The 26132-nt window shown below is 39.9% G+C and overlaps 1 protein-coding gene across 4 annotated transcripts in view; it reads left to right on the top strand.

Annotated features, from left to right (window-relative positions):
- The first annotated feature begins 15757 nt into the window (after positions 1-15757).
- Positions 15758-26132, top strand: part of RASGRP1 (RAS guanyl releasing protein 1) — a 45390-nt gene continuing 35015 nt past the window's right edge. Inside the window, exons 1-2 of one of the 4 annotated variants that reach the window (XR_003990871.1) lie at positions 15758-16196; positions 18532-18701. Coding sequence is in view for 3 of the 4 variants with exons in the window: in XM_030481871.1 (XP_030337731.1) it covers positions 16165-16196; positions 18532-18701 (202 nt within the window). In the remaining variant the exon portion in view is untranslated. Of the gene's footprint in view, positions 16197-16848; positions 16880-17783; positions 17838-18531; positions 18702-26132 lie in introns of those variants that run through there. The other 3 variants (XM_030481871.1, XM_030481873.1, XM_030481872.1) reach the window with 3 other exon arrangements.

Below are 26132 nucleotides of genomic sequence, written 5' to 3'. Positions count from 1 at the left end.
TTTCTTTCCACCTAAGGATCTGAATAGGTCCTGTTTCATGACAATGCTGTTGCATTTATTACAAGATTGAACACCAACTACTTGGGATTCTTTCCTAAACAGCAGTCTAAGTACGAAATAGCCTATAACAAAGTCTACAGCAACACATGATGGAAATGTTTGCTTAAGTAGAAAGTAAAAATGCACTTTTTTTAAGTCTTGCATGAAGTACTCAATGTATTATATAATTGCAAGGTTCGAGGTTAAAAGGAAAGAGCACCGATGCATTCTAAAATGTCAGTTCTCACATTCCTAGCACAGACAACATATTTGCTTCTCCTTACTATTCCAACCTGTATTCATTAGGTTATCTGTACCCATTAGATACTGTGTTTCATGCTAATTTGCATAAAGCATCAGTTAATGTGACCTTACTTTTGTTTTTTTTAGTACTCAGTCATCAATAGATGCTGCGTATACTAATCACACCTTGTCAAAGCTTTTTTTTCCTGAATATTTCTTTTATGAATCAGGAACAAATTCTGATTAGTTATCAATCAGGTAGGAAAATTATTCTGAAGTTTCTGAACATTGTACGTGCCTAGAATAGTGCATGAAAGAGAAATAGGCCTTCGTAAACACACTATACAGAAGAAGGAGACCTAAAAGCGACTGGAGGAGGGAAGTGGCTTTGACAGTATAAAACTTGTTACTGATTTAACTTAAACTGAGAATGATGGACATCTAATACAAACTAAAATAAGTTCCACTGACTGTTCCTCATAACTGGCACAGGCTTTGTGGGATCACTGTTCTAATAGTCCAAAGCACAGCACGCATTTTTCATGCAAAAATGAGACAACAAGAGTTATGGTTAAGCCAAGGATGGCTTTTTAAAAGTTCAGAACTTTTTTTATAGATGCTAAACTTGAGGCACAAATTCATTACTTTAGTCTCTGCTGAAAGAAAAGCAGAGGTAAACAGCATCTAAGAGAGGTGTTGTGAATGAAAACCTGTCACTTTTTATGATGTAACTGAATCTAGGGTGTGGTGCATGCTTACTATCTTATCGTAGAACCCATCCCTTGTTCTGTTTACAGTAAGGTACTGAGCAAGCCAGGATTTTATAGCTCTTTTGAACTCTCTGAAAAAAACCTGCTACTACCTAACTGTCAGCACTTGCACCACCAGCAACATCAAAACTAAACAGAATTTCTCAGTGTAGTTTTCATTCTCAATTTAGAAAAAGGAGAAATAGTAAGTAAGACCATATTAACTTTTAGGATGCTTACATTTTCTAAATAACCAAAGAAATGAGTGTTTAAGAAAAGACTCCCTAGGAAGAGTTCTTAAGATTATGAGAAATTAGTAATTCAGATTTATTCCTCATAAAGAATAATTTATTTGATTGCCTTTTTCCCGCTTTTAAATGATCCAGAAGAAGATGTACCACTTAAAACCGTCCACAGAGTTGATAAACAAATCCCCTCTGATCTGCAGGAACATTTCAAAGAGTTATATATGAACAGCTCTATTTTCTGGTCTATTGGTGAATGTAGTCCTCAGATGTTGTTTCTGTTCTGATTAATTATAAAACAATCAACCACTGGAATACTGCACTATGTATTGGAATTGATTTTTAGACACTTTCATGGACATCAGCATGCTAAACACTGTAAAGACAAGTGCTTGCTCCTGCCTGACTGAACTGTGTCTAAACAGGCAAAAGGGGAAACAGGAGAATGAGAATTTGACAAAAATTATGGAACTGACTAATAGCAAATAAAGGAACCAAGATTTACTGCATTTAAGCCTGATGAGCAGTGGATCAGGCTGCTTTTTACCTGTAGAACTTACAGAGGAAACTAAATACTCCATTTTTTCAGTTGCTAAAATGTGGATAGCACATCGAATTGGGAGACACGTTTTTGAATACTCTGTTTTCCTCACTCTGGTTTCCTAAGGAAATGAAACTTGTGCAATCACAGTGGGTGTGTATGGGTGCCTGCACATGTGTTCAAGTAGTAACTTTTGAACCTGTTGGCAAAATGTAGCAAAATTGGACACAAAGTATTGGTCTCAAAAATAATGTAATTCAAAGGTATTGATCTCAAAGGTAATGTAATTGATCTCAAAGGTAATGTAATACAAACGCTGTGAAGTACGGGGAACAACTGTGGATGCCAGACTGTAGCCTGAGAGAAAGAAAATTCACGTGACAGAAATGGTACTACTTTAGTTTTGATGTTAACAGAACCACTCTTCAGTTAGGTTTTAGAGTTTTCCTCTATATTAAGAAATTTGTTACTTAAAATCTAACAACAAAATGGAATCTCATGAAAGTAATGCAACATTAGGAACTGGAGACTAAAAGGAAGAAACCCAAAGTATTATCCATAATAAAACAATGAACTAAAGTAACTGCTCATGCCTGGATGGCATGTGGAGCTCTCCTTTCAGCCTGTTGGCATCCTGTCTCCATGAACAGCCACAAGACCGTTCAGTTTTCCTCTGTACTTCAGAGGGTAAAACTGGTGGTAGCAGAAAGCCCCACTGCTGTATTTAAAGGAAAAGGAGGAAACAGAGATGAAAACTGGGGTGAAGCTATGTTCATAATTGAGACTATTTATGTTAGTGATCTCAGATACTATAAGTAGGCAAGGTCTACTCAAAAATATCAGTGTAGACAAGGCCTCATTGAGGCTCAGGGAAAACAATGATTCAACTTCTAACATTAGAATGTGCAGGTTGAGAATCTGCCTCATGTCAGAACTTAGTTGCTTACAAGCACTGCTCCTCTTAGCTGGTGAGATACCTTGCCAACAGTATGTGAATGAAGCTGGTGACAGGGTACCTATGTTTCATTTGAGTACTGATGAGCAGGTCAGAAATTTTGTTTCCTTTTTTAAAACAAGGGTTCCAGTATAATTCAGTTTTCTACCCTCACTAATGTGAGCACCTTTCAATCAAACCAAAGCACACAAGCTCCGTTGTGTCACGCACACTCAGCATAAGCCTAAAATGGAAGTAGAGAACCTGAAACTCTAAGACCTTTTTATGTGAGATGGGCTAGCAAATGTTTTTATTCTGGTTGCTATAGTAATGAGTACAGCTAGTTGTGCAATCACTGAAATTACATATCTAAAGAGTGTGGAACTTTAAAACAGTAGCAATACAACTGCAATGCAAGAAAGTGATGTAATCAAGGAAAGATGGAAGGAGAAGTCAACAGCATGCGTTATGTTTATGATGAAATATTTGAGAGAGGAAGGCTGGGTCTTGGTTAAGATGTTAGCATTTTTGACGTCTAAATTCAGTATTTTGCTCTTGCACAGCTTGCTTTTGTGACCTTGGCCATGTCATGAAGTTCAGATCCAGTGAAACACGGTATTAACTAGAAGTTATGAGCAGTAACGAGCCATTTTGAGTGCTTGGCCTTGAAGCAGAATCCAAAACCTTAAATTACTTATTGACAAGAGGCTGTATTCTGAGCTGGGAGCAGTTTAACATAGTTAATATTAATTCCTTCTGAGAGATGATATCCAAAATTATATCATCTGAGGTGCATAAGTGGTGTTTGCTGAATGGAGGCACCTCTTTTACTTGAGGTTCTGGAATCTCTCCACAAGATTGCCTTTAAAGGGCAAGGAAGTCAACACTTTTTTTTTTGGTAATGAGTTTAAATGCAATGGCTCAGATGCTAGAAGACCTCATAGAGATGTTCTCACTCATAGAGAGTGCTCTAGTACGCATTATATGAAACATCTAGGTTCAATTCCTTCCACTGTCTGTGGAAATTCCAGTCTTGCCTCCCCCATCCCAGTGGAAAAATGTCTTAAACGCCAGGCTGTAGGAAATCTAAAAGGGAAGAGTGTTCTCACTCTCTCCTATTCAATAATTAAAGAACCTTGTGTTTGCAGTGAATGCACACAACAAACATTAAGAAAGCCAACTACTAGAACACTTTCTTGGGAAGGGGAAAAATTAGGCTTCATTTCTGTTATACTTAATATTAAGTAGCCCTTGGATCAAGCTGTTCATGCAACATAGTCAGAGGAGCAAACAGCCTATGGATTTTGATTGCTAGGGGCTTACTAGCCTTTCCAGAAACAGAGCTTTAGATGCCACCAGATTGAGGAAGCAGCTATGTCAGAGTATTAAGAATTTTACCTTGGATCTGAAGAATCTGGAATACAAAATACTCTATGGACTGAGATGTCAATCTTGCTGAACAGTTGTCCAATAGTAAAATGACAAGGTTGGTAGTTCCCTACCTCAGGTTCTGTGTGATTAATTACATTAAAATTGTGACAAAATTACCACCATATGGCCATGGAAGATAAAAAGTACAACTGACAAAGATTTAAATTAGAATATTCCTTTAAGCAATTTTTCAAAGTATCAAAAAGATAAAAGAACTAAGCCTGCAAAAGCCATAGTATTTAATCAGTCAAAAGATAGCACAAGGACTTTGATTGTGGGAAGTTTTTGTTGTTTTTTAAAATATATTCCATAAATTAGTTGCAGAGAACTTCGAATAACTGTCTTGCCAAATAATTTGCTTTGTGAGAGCCAAAGAGACAGGTAAGATACTAAGAAATAAAAAGGAAAAAAGAGATATTTGCACAACAGATAAAATGAAATTAAAAAAAAAAAAAAGAAAAAGAAAACCAAACCCACACCAAACCCCCCCAATAAGAAACCCCCCAAAAAACCCAAACCAAACAAAAAGCCAAACCAAACCAAACCAAAAAAGTTCTGGTCTACATATAAATGGCAGAAAATGAAAGAGACAAGACACATGATTGAGATAAGCTTGTTAAATAGCTGGGATGACCTCCTGAATTTCCTCTTATCCCTGATGTTTCCAAAACCACCGGAATTAGAGTTTGAGGAACAGAAGAATGAGGTAAATGATGAAAGTAGTGTTGAAGGATACAAGCAATACTTGAATAGGTGGCCGCATGTTAACTTGACCTGTATATACGTAAATACGGGCAGTTAAAACATGAAAATAAAAGAAAAAAAAAATGAAATAACTCTTTCAGTCCTGTGTGGTACACCTAAGCATGTTCTGCAATATACACAGCTCCAAGTGAACAACTATGGAAGTATAAATTACGTCAAACATTAAAATTGTATCTGTTTCTGTAAGCATCATCACCACAGCTGTTAGCGTAGAACAGTCTTGGAAATTTGTATGAAAACGAAATGGTCTAGTACATCTACATACTTGCCCAACTTCTAATGGTGATGAACAATGTTGTAAATTCAGCATTGTATGTGAATGCTTCCCACTGGTGGGTCAAACTGAATCCTCAGTAACTAGAACACACTGGTTACACAAATAGTGCACAAATACACTGGCTGTCAGAGAAATCACAAAAGCTAGGTAAAAGCAAGGTAAGAGGTATAAGGTTCTGAGCCTTAACCAGCAATTACTTCTACAGGGTGCTACTATCTACTATTTGCCACATATCCTGCAAAGAATCTGAGGGATCTATAGACCTGTTTTATTTCAGAGTTTGAACTATTTTTTCATTGCCACAACCACAGACAAAAGCAATTAAACAGCCTTCCTGTCTGAATACAAATTATTTGCACCTTGTAAACTAGTGACTTGAATATTGGAAGAATCTGACATGTCCATTTAAGCACAACTGTCCTTAGAATCATAGAATCATAGAATGGTTAGGGATAGAAAGGACCTTAAAGATCATCTAGTTCTAACCCCTCTGCCAAGTTGCTCAAGGCCCTGTCCAACCTGGCCTTGAACACTGCCAGGAATGGGACATCCACAGCTTCCTTGGGCAACCCATTCCAGTGCCTCACCACCCTCACAGTAAAGAACTTTTTCCTTATATCTAGCCTGAAGTTCCCCTATTTAAGTTTGAACCCATTACCCCTTGTCCTGTCACTACAGTCCCTGATGAAGAGTCCCTCTCCAGCATCCTTGTAGGCCCCCTTCAGATACTGGAAGGTCCTTCCTTATTGTCATTTCTCTCTCCTATGGAAACACGCATTAAACTTTTTTGTCCACATTCTTAAATAATATTCTGTAACTGATGCTGAGAATAATAGTGCTTGGCACATTCTTAAAGTGATGTAAATCAATCAGCATTAAGAATACTGGTTGGATTACTCTAACTCATTGGTCACACAATTTATTGGCAATGTTTTTTCCTCCTCTTCTTTGTTTTCTGCCCTTTTAAAAATAGATACCATGAAGTTTAAACTCAAATTTTGAAATGTGCTTGTATTTGACAATGAAATATCACACAAAAAATTTTCTGTAACCTGTGAGTCATCCTGAACAAACATTAACAACCCTTCCCTTCAAAATTCCAAAGAAGTGATGAAATAGGACAGGTAGATAGGAAGAGAGAAAACACACCCAAACAACCACTTTTCAGACAGAAATAGAATCTCAAGCTTTCACTACTGTATTATTTTCAGGTTGTCATAAGACTTCACTGTTCATATTTATATCAGTGGATCTTAGAAGCTTTCAAAAGTTTTAAAGAAAGGTACTGCTAACCCTTTTTTACAGATGATCAAAGGGGCAAAATAAAAAGCTGCAAACTAATGATTTTGGGGAAAAAAAAAAAACAACAAACCAACCCAACCTTCTAAGTATTTTGTGTTTTGTTTTGTTTTGTTTTTTGTTGTTTGTTTTGGGTTTTGGTTTTTTTGTTTTGTTTTGTATTGTTTTTAAAAAAAAGGCTATAAAAAGTTTTGGATACTTTACCTAACCCTCTTGCAGCCTGACTACCAGAAATATTAGCACTAAAGGTGCTCAGCATATCTTGACAACTGTGCATGGTTTTCTAAGTTAGGTGTTCACAGAGACACCTATAATTAGAGACTAAGTTCCTGGACCTAACAGTGTACTTGTGTTAGGGCTTTACAAGAGCCCCTTAATATTACCCCTTGAAGAGCTTCTAACAAATAAGGATTTCTTTTAAACCAGAGTAATTGTCAGCATATGAATTTTTAGCCTGTCCCTGTTTAGCATTTTAAAATTGGTTTTGGTATATATTTGTAATTATAATCTGTTCAGTACTGCTATAGCTACTCTACCTGATTAAAATGGAAGCCAGCAGTATATAATGCTTCTAACCCAGAAAAGTGACAGTAATGCTTGACGATATTGTTGTTCTGAGTGGTCCTTTAAAACCAATTTTTATTGGTTTTAAAGGAAACAATACACACTGCTTTAAAGCTGAGAAGATAAGGAGGTATAAAACTGGGAGAAGGAAAAGATCTTAGGAGTTCAAGAAAACTTGCATCATTTTAGGTCTAAGTAATTGTCATTTCCCTATATTCATTTTACATCTAGCCACAGTGGACTACAAAACAAAGGTGGTCCATCATCTCCCTGCTCACTTAAAATTTTCTTTATTGCATTCATCTGCCTGAACTTGTTCCTAACATGACTTCTTGCAAAGTGTCTATTAAATCCAGAAAACTGAGGAACAGGTTTTACATTCCCTTCATGTAAGTAGAAATCTGATGGTATCAACGTAGGAGTACTAAGTATTCTATAACAAGTCTGAGCACAGTTTTTCTGGTATTTTGGTCACCCATCTCTTCAAGGTATTTTCTCCATTCATTCTTATTAACTGTAAGAACTAGAGATTGACCAGTGCATTGACTTATCCTGATGATATTCTTCAGGAACAAAGTAGAAATTCAACAAAGTAATTGTTATGTGTAACAATTTTTGTAAACAGCTTTTAAAAAAACAACTTTTTTTTTTTTTGTTCTGACTAGCTTCAAATATATTATGAAATATCAGTTCTGTTCAACCAAAAAGGCATCAAATAAATTATTCAGTCAACCACCCTTCCTTCTGCAATACTTGTGAAGGAAATAACCTCCAGGTCAAGCTGTAAATATACAAACCAACTGAGAACAAGAGACACATGTGAGACAAATGGAATGAGTTCTAGAAAGATTAATCTTTCCCTTTATGCATACATATGGCTGGTAAACTTACCATTTTCAGCCCATAACTAAGACTATTTTTTTTTTCTTTTTAAAGAACAGTCAACTTACTGTTAATTCTTGTATAAATAACAACCGAAGACACAAAGCCCCTGGCAGCCACTGCTATTATCTGCAGCCACACTGCTTTTGTTTTTAGTCCTATTCTGTTTCCTTCTGATCCCCCAAGCAAGAAGGGCTCTGGTGAGTTGTTGGAATGGGTTTGAGGGAAGATGCTCTTCCGCCCCACTCCTCTCACTTCCTCTCTTCTCCAGCTGACTCACATACTGAGCAGAGAAATGGAGAGGGGCAAGCCAAACCTGGTGAGATGGGAAAACAGCATTTCCCTTAAAGCAATGCAAAAGGAAAGAGAGTCCCTCAGCAGAGGAGGAGTATAAGCCATGTCTGGGTGGCATATCACGTCCACTTACATTTTCAGCACTCCATCCATTGTTCAGTTCAGATCAGCACAACCTTGCACTTTGATGTGAAATCCCCTTGGAAAATATTCCTGCTCTGCAGATGAGATCAGAAAGGGCAGAGAAACACCACTTCCTACACACCCACATCCTGTGAAACCCCTGTGATTACTCCTCATTCCTCCTCACCTCGACTGTCACTCCCGTTCCTGCACACGATCCTTACCACTGATGTTGTCACTGCAAATATGAAGGGCAAAATCATTAATACTACCCTTGGACACTGCCGCAGCAGAATTAAACTTTGCCCACTCAGTTTGGAAATTTCGAAGCAGCTCTGTCAGAAACAAACCACATGGAAATCACATCTACATTTCTTTCCAGCTTGAAGAAGTACTGTAATATTAGCTGCTATTTGCTAAACAGAAAAATTTGAAGTAAATATTGCATTAAACAACCCTCACACACACTTCTGTGAGCCAAGCTTTCATCCAGTGATACTTTCAAAAGGACTGTTATATCCACAACAATTTATCTTTGAAACCACTTGTAAAAGGTTAGAACAATACACTTAATGTATTTCTAGTGCAGGGTGTCTTGCCTCTTGCGGCTGACCAAGAGCTATCCTGTAAAGGAAGTAGCTAATCACTGTCTCCTTGGAAAATGTTTACAAAGGGACATTTGGGATGATGTTATCTACATCCTGTTTAAGTAGCTGTTTTATTCTTTTAAATCAGATGGTGAACCTAAAAGAAGTGTTCTTAGTAGTATTGTTATGCTTTTCCTTTCTGTATCTTGAGTCTCACTGTTTCTGGACAGTAGTTATTTCAAGGGTACCACCTGGTTTTCATCTTATCTATCCATACTTTGTATGCATGCATTTTAAGAAAGAAAATGTTGCAGTATGGTTGGAGTTTGGGTGGAGTGGGAGGAGGAAGGGAAAGAGATTAATTTTTGTGCAATTTTTATCAAAATCAATTGGTAAATTGCATGTACACATACGCATCCTGATGACCTGAATCAAAACTGATCAAGCATGTTAATTCTGAAAGACCATAAAGGAAAGGAAACTATTTTGCTTTCTTTTGCACTACCGAAGGGAAATAGAATTTATAGTAAATAAAAGCTTTTATCTTTCCCTGATGACAGAATTAAATGTGATTTTGGTTTTAGTGATGCAGAACACAGATTTTAGTTAGCAATACCATTACCTTTCACTGCACATTGCAGTATCATAATAGCCCTGCTGTGTGTTACTTCTGAAACAGCTGGACATTGATGCAAAGTAAGCAGACGATCCTTATAGGTGGATGATCAGTGCTTACTATATTTCAGCATTCTCCTAAACAGGAAAACATCAAATTCTTTAATCAATGGAAAGGCTGAGGTATTACTTGTAGGACTGAGCCTCAAAGCCATACAAATCAAAATGTGCTTCTAATCAGAAGAATGCCACTAGCTAATAATATTTTCTGTGGTACCAGGCTTGATGTTTTTAGATATTATCAAGATATATGTTCATTGTTTTTCTTACTGGAACAATTAATTTTAATCCACTGTTATTTAAAGTCTCTCAGATTAAAAACAACCAAAAAAATAATCTAACAGTTTCAGTTACACATAGCTGACAGTGCATGACTATTGCCAATCAGCAGCTTGCAAATTATCTAAACAAACCACTAATGATAAACTTAGGTACAGTTCTTAAAGTAAATTTTAGACTCTGGTGACTTTCAAGTCCTCTAGGGAGTCCAGGGTGAAAATAGAAGAAGAAATTTAGTTATTAAAAATTACAAAATATCTAAATTTTCCTGGACTGGCTCACTTCTTTTGTAAGATTTGTCTGAAAAGAAGAAAAAGGGAAGATCAATTTGGACATTTTGGGGGGATTCATCTCTGCTCAGAATCCCAACCAGGGATTCTGTATGCACTGTATGCACTACCTGATGCATATATCCATCTATCAGAGTCAAATTCCTGGACTGAATGCAAAACCTGTAACTTAGGTTGCAAAATCATGCGCTCATGATTTTGCATGGAATATACAACCACTTTCACAAGCATAAACACAATTATTTTAGAAGTATTACTAAGCAACTGGATGAATTCTCACCAGCACAGCTGCAAGTCAAGAAAAGATTTTACAAATCGTCTTTGTGAAGTACACTGAGATTGTTTTTCCCATTTAAAAAGTGGGAGCAGAGGCACAAGGGAAAGGCCACAGAAGTTGTGGTACTTGAAATGAGGCAATGATGACCTGTCCAAAAATCTAATTAGCATTACTTAGTAATTTGCATGATCAAAGCACATGTTTTTATTTAATTTTCACTAGTGAATTCTCAGATTTGTACAGTTTCTGCAGGTAAAAGAATGCCCATTCATCATCAAAAACCTGAGGAACAGTCAACAGATATGCAGAAAGCTCTTTTCAGCATCATCACTTGAAGGGCAAGGGACTCTAGAAGATGCACAAGCTGTTTTCAATTAACTCAGCCATCAGACCACAACTGTACTTCTACAAACTTCTTTCCCTATTGACTACAAGCCATCTACCTTCTGTAACCAAAGCAGTTAAAAATGACAACTCCCCTCAGTATGCCTCCTTATTTGCCCCAACTACATATCCATACTATGATCTGAATGGAAGCAGAGTTGCTTTGAAAAACATTGTATCTTGTTTGATAGTTAAAGGCAATATGGACACCCATACACACAATGAAACAGGAATCTCCTAATTTTGGAGCAGACAATTGTTGAAGGGATTTCTCCATGATAACACTGTCACAACTTCAATAGCTTAAAGACACAGTCAGGATAAGATCTATAGGCAGAGACAATGCCTTTTATTAGACCAACTAGTATAATACAGGAAAAAGTAGACAGATATCCAGATGTTGCTATTTTAAAAGTTTAGCAAAGCTTTCAACATAATTTCCTACAATATTCTGGCATTCAATTTGTGACATTGAGGTATGAATGGGTGGAAAACTAGATACTCCTCTAGTAAAAAGCTGTTTGAATGATTAGGCTCAGAGGGAATGGTTGTACCCTAACTGGAAGTTGGCAGGAAGTAGCACAGGGGTCTATCCTGGGACCTGCCCATTTTAACACTCTTAACAATAGTCTTGGGAAGGTGATGCAGTACACTCTCCTCAAGTTTGCAGGTAGCATCAAATTGAAATGACAATTCAGCACACTTTAGGGCAGAGCTGCCATTTAGAGAGATCTAGACGGTGGAGGAATGGACTGATGGGAACTTATGTGAAATTCAGCAAGGACAAATGCATTGTCCTGCATGTGGGAAGGAAGAGACCCTTGCAACTAATGTAAGCTGGGGACTAACTGGCTGGGGAGCAGCACTCCTGGGAAGAAGGTGGAGGTCTTGCCAGGCAGCAAGCAACACGAGCCAGCCATGTGCCCTGACAGCAGAGAAGGCCAACAGCACCCTGGGCTGTATTCACAGGCACAGAGCCAGCAGATCAAGAGAACTGATTACACCACCTCTACTCAGTACTCCGGGTTGAGTCTAGTTCTAGGCTCCCCAGTACAAGAAGGACATTGACAAACACCCCAGAGGGCAACTGAGATTGTTGGAGCCTGGAGCAGTTGCCCTGTAAGGAGATGCTGAGGGAACTGGGCCTTTTCAGCAAGGAAAAAGATGGCCTTGGGGGGATGTAATAGCAGATTGGCTGTACTTCTGAGAAGGTTATTGAAAAGGAGTGAGATTCTTCACAACAGTGTATATCAGGAGTATGAGAGACTACATATAAACTAAAATGAGAGAAGATACTGATCACATATAAGGAATTTTATTTTTTTTTTTTACCCGTAAGAGCAGTCAAACATTACAACAGGTTGCTCAGAGAAGCTGTGCAGTCTTCAGACTTGGGAGGCTTTCAATATCCAGCTGGATAAAGCCCTGAGCAACCAGATCCAGTCCCACAGCTGTCCGTGCTTCGAACAGGAGGCTGGACCTGAGGTCCCTTCCAAATTCAGTCATTTTGTGATTCTGTGATTCTCTCCAGAAACCTTCTTCAAGTCTGCTCAAAACCTTGTCTTTTGCTAACTGTGCCAGTTGGTCTGATAAAAGATACTGCCTTTTACTACAGACTATATCTTGCCCGTAATTTCCAAGACTAAAAACCATAGATGTTCCATCAAGTGGCAGCATGTTTACACCTACATGGATCATTACTAGGACTGGACTCATTCAATCCATCCCACAAACATTTGAACTGACAAAAATGACTCACAAGTAGCTGTAATGATCAGCCTGAGTGTTCACTGAGAGTGGTGGGGAATGCATGGCTTGCAAATAATCTAAGAAATGCTCTGGCAGAATCCAAAACCAGTGAGATCCGGGTACTCCATGCTCTACTCTAGGTTCTGACAATTTTCCTAAGCTTTTCCTTTTCCTCTTTCATCAATTCTAGTCTTACTTCTTTTCCACCTTATTCAGCAAAAGGCTAACTACCGCACATTAATAGGTTTAACAGAAGCAGCCTTTACAGAAGAAATGCCAGTATAGAGGTAGATTGGATAGGTAGATCTGTTAGTAGCATAGCTACTAACTTTGTAAGATGTCTTGCATATAATGTACACAAACCTACAGTCCTTAAATGTAAGGAGGCACTAGCTACTGTGTGCTATCAATTCCTTATTTTCTTGCAGAAAAGCTGGAATCTCAGAGGCACCTTATTGACAACCCAAACACAACTCAGATAAAAGCAGTTTTTTCATGTGCAATTGCTAGCAGGCCCTCACTGGTGACTTGGTAAACCCAATGATTCTGATTACTACCTAGTTTGCATAATGTATGTTGACTTTTCACACAGTAACTCTTCATAGCTTTCCATTTGCTGTCCTTCTCTCCAGTTATGTTAAGAAGTTTTTCTCCTTTTCTGGAATTGCTTCCTAAACTAGATTGTTCAGCTTGCCTTCCTAGTGTTGTCTACTGACACAGGCATCTAGCAGATGCTCTGTCAGCACCAAGCAACCTTCTCATACATGATCCCACAAGGACACTGAAAAGCTTCAGGAGCCAGGCTGTGATCATTACACAATGATGTACGTAAAATAGATCTAAGTGAAAGCTATTGGGAAAATGCGTGGTCTTGCTCTCTTGCCATTGCTTGGTTGTGGCAGCGGTTGAGCCAATATGAGTGGGTGGAGAAACAAATTAAATAATCAATGCTGTATGGCAGAACGTGTATCATTTTTAGTTGGGTTGGGTTTTTTGCCTTGATTAATTTTTGTGTGCAACTCACTGTGTGGTTGTACAAGTTCCATTACTTGGACCATTGTAAAAAGCAGGAATATGGACCCAGGAAAGATGGCAAATTAAACGAGCTTAAAGCAGATATGAAAGCACAGATTAAGCAAATTATTTTCACTCTGCTTCAAGGCCAAGCTCGGTTTGTGGACTCACACTAACTTGGAGGGAGAAAGGCATATCTTGAAGTACAACAGAACTTCAAAGATCCAGCTTGCCTTGAGGCAGTAAGTTGGTTCCAATGGTAAAATCCAATTTGTAAGTTACTATTATTGCAAGATCTTCCAGGAATCTGAGCACAACAGTATAAAACCCCCCGGCTGGTCATGTTCCCTGGGGAGCAATACAGCCCATTCTCCATCCTAGCCATCATCATCTTGCAACTCTGTTAGCATAGCTCCTTTGGATTATAAGTTATATTTTAAAGCAATCATCCACTGATTGAAGCTCTGAAAACAGAATAAATATCTTGCCTTTCCACAGAGCAAATCTCTGATCCTCTGAGGACACAAAACAGGCATAAATCTACTTTACAGTAGAAACCCACTTCATCTGGAGAACATTACATTGAAGGATCAGTATGTCAGACTGCTGTGTGGGCATGTAAGTTACAATTGAATTTTTGCATGAGATTGTGTACTGTAAGATTTACATATGGATTTCCTTCTGACCACAAAGGTAGAGTATTCTTTCTGTCAAACCTCTATTTATTTGTGTGTGTATGCACACACATGAACTGCTCAAGGAGAACACATTAAAGAAAAAGCAAAAATAGTTGGGATGCACATCTCTGAAGTACAATTCAGCCAGGAAATTGGCTTACCAACATAATTGCTACAGATAATATCACAGACCACGTGACCTGTGGTCTTGGATATATATTAATGTATTTGTGTTTGTTAAACCACAGTGACCTTCGAGCTCTGTGCTAGGAATGAGCTTAAAACTTACTCAGAAGAACATCACCTACTGAATCACTGATATGATTCCAGAAGTATGTGGGGTTTTTCCTGGAGGTTTTCAGCAAAGCGAAAGTCAGGTTCGCACAGCTCCTGCTGTGATAATGGCTGTTACCACTCCCTCTGAGGAAATGCCAGCGAACTGCATCCTTTGCAAAATTGATCATTTTGGAGACCTAAAGAGAAATGTGCCCTGATTGTTGGCAGGGAATTATTCTGAATACCTGAACCTTCCCAGTTAGTCTTAAAATTGAAGAAACAGCTTATGAAAACTGTCTGGATCTCAGTGTGAGGCCCAGTGGCATTCTGACGAGTAAGTAATTTCTAAGAACATAAACTGAGCTCTCAAAATAAGTTGTTGACAACACAGCAGCTGGAGTTCCCCGTGACCCAGTACCTTCATACTGCTCTGTGGAGTGTATTTCTCAACAGAAAACCATTTGATCAAACTGTAAGTTGCAGGATATGGGGCAAGTTTGCCTTTTCAGATTTTCTGCCTGGTTATTTCTCCTCAGAAGTAAGGGAGTTGTCAATGTTGAGTTGGAAGAGCTCTCAGCAACTCGTGATTGTGGTACAAGGACCGTGAAAACTAGTGGCTCCCCATTCCTTGCTGTGCGGTTATACTGGAGGGACAGTGTAAGGTGCCAAATAATCAGAGTCTTTAAAACAGTAATTGTCAGAGTGGGTGTATCACCTCTGTGCGTCCACCGCAGTACCCCGCAGAGACTGACCATACCACGGGCCGGGGGCGCCGCGGGCTCCTGCCGACGCAGGGTTCAATGACCCGGGCACAAATAAATTCTTCCCGTCAGTCCGGCCGCTCGCCAGGTCCCGCCGCGCACCACCCCGCGGCTGTCTGCCGAGGGTCCCGGGGCTGTCTGCCGCCTTCCATCCTGTTCCCCTCCGCGGCCGGCGGCAGGTGTCGGCGGGGCGCCGGCGGACACACCACCCCTCCGCCGACCGCTGGCGATCCAGCCCGTCACCCCACCCGCGGTCACGTAACCCCGGTGCTGTCGGAGGCTGGGGTTCGGCCGGGAGCTTGGCGTCTCTGTCCCCCCGCCCCGGCACGTCTGCCCGGGCGCCCCGGCAGCCGCTGTCCTCGGTCCCCGTGAGTCCCCGACGGCTCATCCGGCCATGGGGAGTGGGCATGCCCTGCCCGGCCCAGCCCTAAACTGACCGGCCCGGCCCAAGTTGCGCCGTGGAAAAAGTTGCGGCGGTTTTAGAGCCGGGTGGTGTGAGCCGAGAGCGTGTTTCGGTACCCGGTAAATCCGGTGGCTTCAGAGAAGAGCAGCCCAGTTGCTCAGTACTTCCTTCTGCCGATAAGATCTCCGCCTGCGCTCGTCACTGGTGGCGGTGCCGCCGCCGCTGCCCCACTTGGATTGCTTTCAGGCTCCTCCCGAGGCGAGACGGGGAGCGGGAGAGCGGCGAGGCTGGAGGAGGCGATGCGTGGGGCCGCGCCGCTCCCCCCGGCCTCCCCTGCCCCGCGCAGCCCTGCTCCCCGCGCTGCCGGCAGAGCCGGCCGGCCGGCGGAGCCGCGGCTGGCACCGGCATGGGAACCTTAAGGAGAAGGAGAGAAAACCAGTGAGTTGCGCTTTTATTCTCCCGGTCCCGTCTCCCGCTCTCCCGGAACGGTGCCCCGCCGCGGGGTGGGCTGCGGTCCGGCGGCGGATCTGGGGGTCACACGCCGCCGTGCCTGAGAGCGTGAGGAGCCCGCCCGGCGGGGTGGGGACGGGCGCGGTGCGCTGCTGCTGTGCTGACCGGCGGGGGCTTCGCCAGGCGGTGGTCCGAGCGGCTGGGGCTTCCTGGAGGCCGGGTGGGAAAGAGGAGGGAAAGAAGCATGGGAGAGAGTGTGTGTGGGGAGGACGTTGTTTCACCCTTTTGAGTGCGAGTGTGCGCCGGGCAGGTCGGTCAACCCGGGTTGCGAAGAGCCTCACGTTACGGTCCCGGCGAGACCGCTGGGCGGGAGGGGCGGCGCGGCCTTCGCCTGGGCTCCGGTTACCTGCGGCACCGCCGGTGGGGCGCGGAGCGAGGGGCCGGGGCGCAAGGCTCCTGCCCACCCTGCTCGCCGGGGAAACACCACCTGCCCCGGTGCCGCTTCTCGAGCTCGTGATCGTTTGTTTGTGGTTTCTTCCCCACCGCCAAATAGCGTGCAGTGGAAATGCAGGGTTCTCGTGTCGTGTCGTCCCGTCCTCCCCCCCCCCCCCCGGCTTTAATCTATTTTTCATGTCAAGCAGCTGAGGCAAGGGGATCCGTTCTAATGAATGGTTAGTCTCAGACGTGTCACCGGCTGAGTTTTGCTTGTCCAGTGCTGCCAAGTCAGCCACAGTGTTACTGCAAACTTTTTTTGGGGTGTGGACGTTTTAGGGTTTTTTTACACTCTGTTGCCAAGACCTAAAAATATCTTGTGCTGTAACTCCTATTTCGTTACTACTGAATTGCTAAGATCCTATGCCCTGTGTTCAAGAGGCACTGGAATAAACTTAAGAGAGGGGGTTCAGCTTGTAAAAAGAAAACCCTGAAAGCTGAACAGGCCCTTGCTGTTTTTATGTGAGAACAGGAAGTCAGATCACAAAGCTAAGAGGGAAATTTAGAGAAAGGGGGAAGGGAAGAGAACATTCTTTGCAGAGCCACTGTTAGCTTAACTACAGAGGAGCTGAGTGATGGTCACTACTTCTGCAGGGTCTGGCCTGGATTTTCCTGAGTTTTGTAATTACGGAGCCTGGGGTCGGTGTTGGGTTGTGGCTGACATCATGTGCAGTTTCAGGGCATTCCCAGCATTCAAATGAGACAGAAAAGGGCTTGAAATTCACTGGGGTGAGGTAGGGTCCAATCGGTTTTCATAAGGTGTGCATATTTCCAACTTCATCCAGGAGTGCCTGTATGGGAATGTTTGTGTCTTTTCCTTCCCTTTCTGTATGTGATAAGCACACTGGATAAATTTCTATGCCTTTTTTACCTAGGACTGTTTATTAGTGAAGTCTAGTATAGTGTTCAAAGAAAATTTGTATGAAAGATTAAGGTAGCATCTTAAAGATGCTGGAGTCACTTGCTTAGGAAGACTGTGGAGTGTAAATTTTCCCTGAAATAAACTCAAGTTTTTTGAAACACCAGTGGTTGTTGCCCTTTTCTGAACTGTATGGTTATATTCTCAAGTCAGATTTTGAGGTGGTTCCTGTTATTTGTAGGCAAAAATGTTTCAGCACTTTTCATTGATATAAAAATGTACCTATTTAGTACTTCATGCAGAATTATGAACTTGTATGCAAACAATGAACAGCCTTTAATATTATCTGTAAACATACACGTTCTTGAAATCTAAGATTTTATATGATCAAAATACAAGCCTAAAACTAGATAGATGCAAATTAATATGCTTTGTTTGATTTGTTTTGGTTTTAATTGTGAAATACTTCATTGTAAAGTTGCACTGATATTTTGTTTACCTAATAGTGATTTTCCTAATGAAATGAATAAAGCTAGTCTGGCATTTTCCAGTATGTGTATTATTTGATTATAGGTTGGTTTTTTTTTTCTCCTTTGCTTTTGGTGGGCACACATATACGTGATAGATTACTGCATAGCAATATTCATTTTACGTAGTTTGAGGGGGTTTTATGCTTATGCTGTAATGTAAACATAAGTCCTCAACAAAGAACCAGTACTTCTGAAAATCTTGACAGATGATTCAAGGAGCTTTATAACTGTGTACTCTACAATCCATATTTAGAACGAGGAGAGGGGGAAGTCACTTACTGAGCAGTCTCTTTGGTGTGCGTATTAAGTGGGAGGGTTATGGCTCTCAGCACCCTAGCTACAGGGGGATAATTGTCCTTCAAATCTCTCCTCCTTTCCCATGCAGTGTAAAATTTACCACTGGATCTTCGTGTATTTACTTCACTATTGTGCTTTCTTTTAGGCAACCTGCCCAAGCATGCAGCACAGCCCCTGAATCAGCACTTGAGCTGAAGCAGATTGGTCATTGTCCCAGCATCTCACATCTTACCCAGGTCACGATGGTGCCGTTGGGGCACTTAGCCAAAGGGGCCACTTTGGAAGATCTTCTTGAAACCTGCATTCAGTCTTTCGGTGAGTGGCTGGATGTTTTTAGAATTTCGTTAATTTGTTACCATTCTGGCTACATTTAGGTCACTTACTAATGAATTACATTGATTTATTAGTGGAGTAGAAAGGCATAACTTTGCTATGTTGTAGGTGACCACATTCTTATAGGTTTGTGAATCTGTTTATGCATATATATGTGTAAAATGTGCTAAGAGATTAGTGTGGCTACTGCTTTTGCTTGAGAGAATAAGACAAGCGCCAGCCATCTATACTTCTGTGTGTGTTTTTTTGTTGTTCCAATTTGGTAAACTTTAGCAAGTAATCATAATATTCACATATTGCAGTAATATTCTCATAATGTTTGCAAAGAGTGTGTTTATATAAAACATCTTGAAATTAGCAGGGCTATTTTTAAATTAGATGAATGAAATAACATTCATCTTCTTGCATTATCTGTATATATTTGAATTTGCTTCTCTACAAAACAGAAAGAATACAAATAAAAATCACAACCGTATACCTTTTTGAATCTATCAGTTACCCACTTATCCTTTTACAATAAGAATTTTAATATATGGACAAGCATGATTGTTCCCCAATTTCTGCATCCCTAGTTTCTTTTTCCAACTTTTTAATTACGAAATATGTTTTTCTTTTATATTATTAAAATGTGTTAGTACCGAAGGCACTCAAAATGATTCTGAATAATTTGCTTGTAAATACTTCATCTGTTCGTTGGTGCTGTCTTTCAGCCCTGTAAGGTATTCCCAAACCATATGTGGCAAAGCCCTAGCTGCAGAGTAGTCCTTAGAAAATAAATGTACTTGAAAACCCACTAGGGTCTAAAATAATTAATCAATATAGTTAAATAGTAACACATAGTGGTGATCTAGTGATAAAGCACATAAATACTGTATAAACAATGACTGATGTTTCACATTCTTTGGAAATTTTTATGTTTGTTTTTTTTTTAAACTTTAAAGCCTTCTAATCAGCATGTGCAGAGAAATGCATGGCTGAGAAAAACTGGTGAAACATGTAATTGTCAGTAATGTTTTGCTTCTTTTTAGCTCTTTTCTCCATTTAATTATTGTAAAGAACATATTCATTGGATGCTATAAAGCCCCAATTCCTAAACAAATGTCGATTAATATTTTTATAAGTTTTGGTTCACTGGGAGTCAGATAAGACATCTAAAGCCTGTGGAGGACCTTCATACAATTTTAATATTGTGACTACTTGACCAATATTAATGTGTCCACATTTTTATGAAAAAAGGGTATGATAAATGTAACATAAAAATCTAGTAAAATTATTACGGTGATTGATTTCAAGTACCGTGGGTGAAACCCTGAATAGGACATTATTTATGGCTTAATTATTTTAATACTTTTTTAATATTTTGTATAACAGCATACACATGCTTATGTGTTCTCAGATTCCTGGGCATTCATATGTTATAAGGAATAAGGTGGCAAAAGAAAGCAAACGTACCTGTCCAGTTCAGCTATATATGCATGTGAATCTTTCTAAAGGGTTTCTTACCTCAGTTAAGTAAGTCCACTAAACAGGGTTTTCTTGAACCTTCACAAGTGGTATATAGATCTAGCAAAGTGAATTGTAGTGCATCTACAAACATAATCTTAAACTCACTGTTGATTACTAGGATTATGACGTGTGGTGCAGAAGTTTAGAATTGGGCAATTCATAGTAGTGTTTGTATTTGTACATCTTTTCTGACATAATGCATGTTTTTAAGCCATGTTGGAATTTCCCAGTAGGATATTTAAATAAATGGTAAAATACAACTGTTACAACTATATATAACCTACATAACAAAATTCTTTAAAGAAGGTTCTTGTAGCTACCAATAAAACCACTGTGCAAAGTTCATTCACATCATTGTGCCAATAAAGGAACAGATGGAAAAAACTTTAATCTGGGATTTTGAGGAAGGGTGGAGGTAGGGAGAGAAATGGTGGGAAAAAACATAGTTGCTGAATGATTAGTAGTAAACTGAGTGATTGAACAAAGTTTCTTTCCATGCATAGTATTAATGTAAAGCTATTGCTGTGTAATAGTTCTATTCAGACTGAGGTTATATCTTCAGTCTCACATTCAGTCTCACATATGCTGACCTATAATATTTTGTATATTATTTTAGAAATTAATTATTGTGATCTGAGCAAGCTTTATTTCAGCATTAAAAATACAGAAACCCCTAAGACATAAGCACAGATTTCCTTTGTATATTTTAAGTTTACTTTCTGGAAAAAGCCCTGGACTCATTTGCTGTCTAGGGTTAAGGAGAGCAATAGGCAGTAGGTAGAGATGATGCACTACATTCCAGAATATATACTGCATCATGTTAATATTATACTGCACTTGCTAATATTATGTGTACAAACAAACAATTTGTACAACACAAACAATTCCTATATTAAGAATGCAGCTGAATGTATGTTCCTGGATTCAATTATACAAATTTGGAAAAAGCAGATAATGTGTAAGAGAAGCTGCTGTCAACAATGGTGTGTAAAAGAAGTCAGCAGCTTTTTGCCATATATGCAGAGAATATCATGAGAAGTTCTGATCAAGAAGGTATTGAGAATTAATACAAACTTACAGCTGTGAAGAACATGAGTATAAGTTATTTATCCTACAGTATGGATAAAAGGAAGAAATGAGAAGGCTAAACTTTGCCACAGTCTTGTAAATGGATTCCAGGATGTTTTGTAGAAAGACAAGTTTTGTCCAGACAGCCAAATTAATTGAAAACCTATGCTAAGGAGGCAAGAAACAAAGATTGGGTCTTGGTGATATTGTCTGTGGGTCCACAAGAGTGCTGGGTAGATGATGACATTAGAATGTGAACAGTATAGCATAGGTTTTTTTGGGTTTTTGTTTTTTTTTTGGTTTTGTTTGTTTGTTTGTTTGTTTTGAAGACCAGACGCTTTTTCAGTTTCATTAACTTGAACATCTAAATATCTGCTTGGGGATGATGAGTTTGTGTTCTTTTACCTCACAAATTTGCTCTTCTTTAGCTTGAACTGAAGAATGATAGGCATGTGCTTTAGAGACAGTGAGGATCATATGAGATATTGTTAAGTCATGTAGATGATCACTACATCTGAGAGATCAGCATTACATCAGTGTTTCAGTAGCATGATGAGAAGGAGATGCTGAAAGTAGAGGTTTATTCAAGTTCCAGGAAAGTTTGCATTAGAGTAGAATCATAGAATAGTTAGGGTTGGAAAGGACCTTAAGATCATCTGGTTCCAACCCCTCTGCCGTGGGCAGGGACGCCTTACACTAGACCATGTTTGTTGCCCAAGGCTCTGTCCAACCTGGCCTCGAACACTGCCAGGGATGGAGCGTTTACCACTTCTTTGGGCACCATGTTCCAGTGCCTCACCACCCTCACAGTAAAGAACTTCCTCCTTATATCTAACCTGAGCTTCCTCTGTTTAAGTTTAAACCCATTAACCCTTGTCCTATCACTACAGTTCCTGACAAAGAGTCCCTCTCTGGCAAGCTTGTAGGCCTCCTTCAAATATTGGCAGGCTGCTATGAGGTCTCCATGCACGATGACTAAGATGAATCATAGAATGGTTTAGGTTGGAAGTGACCTCAAAGATCATCTACTTCCAACTCCCCTGCCATGGGCACAGACACCTTCCAATAGACCAGGTTGCTCCAAGCCCCATTCAACCTGGCCTTGAACACTTCCAGGGATGGGACTTCCAAAACTTCTCTTTAAAAACATTATCCCTTGTCCTATCCCTACGTGCTGTTGTATAAAGTCCCTCTCCAGCTTCCTTGTAGGCCCCCTTTAGGTACTGGAAGGCTGCTCTAAGGTGTCTCCAGAACCTTCTCTTCTTCAGGCTTAATTAGCCCAACTCTCTCAGCCTGTCTTCATAGGAGAGGTGCTCCAGCCCTCTGATTGTCTTTGTGGCCATCCTTTGGCCTCTCTCCAGCAGTCCTTTCTTGTGTTGGGGCCCCAGGCTTGAATGCAGAACTCCAGGTGGGGTCTCACAAGAGTGGAGTAGAGGGGCAGAATCACCTCCCTTGAGCTGCTAGACATGCTCCTTTTGGTGCAGCCCAGCATATGGTTGACTTTCTGGGCTGCATGCACACATTGCCAAGCCTTGTTGAGCTTCTGATCAACCAACAACCCCAACACTTTCTCTTCAGGGCTGCTCCCAATCCAGTCTCTGCACAGCCTGTATTTGTGCTTGGAGTTGCCCTGACCCAGGTGTAGGACTTTGCACTTGGCCTTGTTGAACTTCATGAGGTTTGCATAGGCCCACCTCGCAAGCCTGTCAAGGTCCCTCTGGATGGCATCCCTTCTGTACAGCATGTCAACTGCACCACACAGCTTGGTGGTGTTGGCAAACTTGCTGAGGGTGCACTCGATCCCCCTTTCCATGTGACCAACAAAGATGTTAAAGTGCTGGTCCTAATACTGACCCCTTAGGAACACGACTTGCCACTGGACATTGAGTTGTTGACCACAACTCTTTGAGTGTCACCATCAAGCCAATTTCTCACCCACTGAGTGGTCTATCCACCCAATCCAAGTCTCTCCAATTTAGAAACAAGAATGTCAGGCAGGACAAAGCTCGTCATGCTTGTCAAATGCTTTATGAGACTGCATAAATATTTATAGACCATGTGGGGTTAGAGAACATTTTCCTAGGCCACATTTGTGGCCAAAGGAAAAACAAAATAAACAAAACCCACCATTTGTTTAAATTGTTTTTACAAGTGTTTAAAAACTGTTGCAGTCAGGATGAAATGTATCTTCAGCATAGTGTCAATTTGCTATCTTCCTGCTTTGTACTGAAGTCCTTAAAGGTTACTTAGAACTACCTAACAAACAATGCCAAGAGTGCACTTGAAGGTCATGCTTTATACAAACACTTGTGTATTCCTAAAAACATTTGAGGGTCATTTGAGAGCTGAAAAATCCCTAAGACCTCAAAATTTTAGTGTTACAAAAGTATTTCTGTCCTTAACCTATGAGTGCAAGATCTTACTCACTAGCCTCTTACATTTGAGTGCTAGAAGCATGTTTACTGTAGCACACAGACCTATGCTTATCCTACAATTTGGGCATTTCAGTTACTGCTAGACGAGTGTGCTTAATGGAATAAAGATATCATGAAACATCCTCTTTAAAAGCATGTCACCATGCAGTATCCCTGTGTCTGGTTTCGTAAGAGAGATGTAAGAAAAAGGGCTTTGGGAAAGCAAACAAAACATTTCCCAGAGCATCTGGCATAATTCTGTGTGGAAGTTCAACCACAATAAACAGTTTGCAGTGGAGTTAGTTGTTTATACTCCTATGTCAAACTTTAATACAAAACTAGGAGTTAAAATAAAGATTTAAACCCATGGCTACTACTTTTTGAAGAAGTTAAAAATCATAACCTCAAAGATTAGCCATGTTCTTAATGAAACTTATGTGAATCTAGTTTCAATTTGCAACTCCTCATGGTTGTAATGATCTTAGGCAGCTTGGTCTAAGAGTAAGTTGTGATGTAAGTTGTTCTATGATGCCTGATTGGTGCTAAACTAGCTTGTTGCCTCAATGTATGATAAAGTGAAATGCTTGTTTGCAGACAAACCTTAGAAATTCTGGAAACCACTTCCAGACTGATCTGGATGAAAGATGCCATGGAATGTTCTGATAGAAATCAGAAATCTGTCAAAGGTGCTGGTGCTGATTTTCTCTTAGGTGCTAGCTGCCTAAAACTGTACAAGTTAATCATAGTTAACATTTTACAGAATAAAAATTAACTACATTAGCAGAGCTGTCTAGTTATGTGAACGGATAATATTTTTATAGCTCACTCTTTTATCAATGCCATGCAAAAATATATTGAGTCTTAGGAATTCTTTGAGATCCAAGAAAATATTGCATCCATTTTATAAACAATGAAGCAGGCAAGTTAGAGTTCTCTCATTAAGAGAACTATAGCCATTTTCTCCCCTAAGCTATAGAAAATTTGAAAATTTTATCCATTTTTTCCCTTTCAGTTATCTAGAAAAACCTACTGTAGTCTTAACATAAGTACATTTTTCAGTCTGGTTAAAACATACAATAACTACTAAAACAATCACAGTTCAAGTACCGAATTTATCTGTGTCCTTTTACCCAATTTACTATATGCCAAATTCTAACACAAAATTCTGACTCAAAGGCAGTTACTTCTTTCAAGGCATATGCACACCCACATAAGGCAAATTTGGTCATTTACTTCTTTCTGTTAGGTTTGCCTGAACAGTCATTTGTTTTTCTCTCATGTTCCACAAACTTGCAGGTTTCCACCCCTCACCCCTTAAGCCTAGGCTGAATGTTGAGGTATCCAGTCCCCCCAGAAGTAGTTAAAATTTGTTCATGGTATGGTTCTGTATTAAAATGTTGTTGATCACTGTGTGTTAAGTAATCTGGGTGCAATTTGGTCACATACAGTGCAGAAACTGTAGTATTGCTTGGCAACAGAAACTACGTTAATGATCAATTAATGACATTGTGGGAACAGAAGAGTCATTACTGCTCTGGAGAATGCATGACATTGTGGGAACAGAAGAATAGTTACTGCTCTGGAGAATACTAAGTGCTGTTTAGCTACCTATTAAAGTTAATTGTGATTGTACCAAAACGAAAATAGATTTCTGTTTTAACCTGATGTCTGTGGAAAAAACTTTCCCAAAGAAAAGAAACTTTACATATCTTTACATATAATTTTAAAGTTCTATTTAGCTAATTTGACTTCAGTCTTTTCAATAGTTCTTGACTTTGGAAAATTATAAGTCATGAAAGAAAATGAAAAATCTTAGATTTCTTGCTTTATAAACCAGTTTCCATTTTACTTATATTTACCACAAGGATATGACAGAAAATTCTACCTTCATGCCTCTAAATGTGACTTCAGAAAAACAATATAAATTTTATTTAACTATGCAAAAAAGCTTAGATAGCAATAGAAAATAATTCATTCTCTATTCATGTATGAATTTAAGTTTTCTTCACCTCAATCTATGTATGAAGTTGAAGCAAGAAATAAGTCACTTGTCCTTTATCTTCCCCAAGCATTTTACTTTCTGTGTTATCTGGTTTTGTTTTGTGTGCTTTAGTGTGAAGTCTGTCAGTGTTCTGCTGTGTGTTGCCAAATGTGAAGACGTATTTTTGCCTTGCTTTTTTAAAAGTCTGAAGAAGGGGCTTCCCTTAGACTGTTACATAATTCAGTGTATCTTTATGTTATGCAGGACAGGCTGGAGATTAAAAGCTAAGATAGCTTCCTAAACATGATACCACTTTTTTCCCCTGTTTCTGAGGTAAGAAGGTGCAAGTGCAAAAGCTGGCAAAAGGCAAAGATAAGAGAGTACCTGTTGGGAGCTGTTAAGATTGTATTGGAGATGAGTTTTAGAATCTCCAAACACCGCAGT

Source organism: Strigops habroptila, chromosome 4 (assembly GCF_004027225.2).
Source record: "Strigops habroptila isolate Jane chromosome 4, bStrHab1.2.pri, whole genome shotgun sequence".
In the NCBI taxonomy this organism is placed as follows: Eukaryota; Metazoa; Chordata; class Aves; order Psittaciformes; family Psittacidae; genus Strigops; species Strigops habroptila.
Note: the sequence above shows the minus strand (reverse complement) of the source record. Positions and strands in the feature narration are given on the sequence as shown.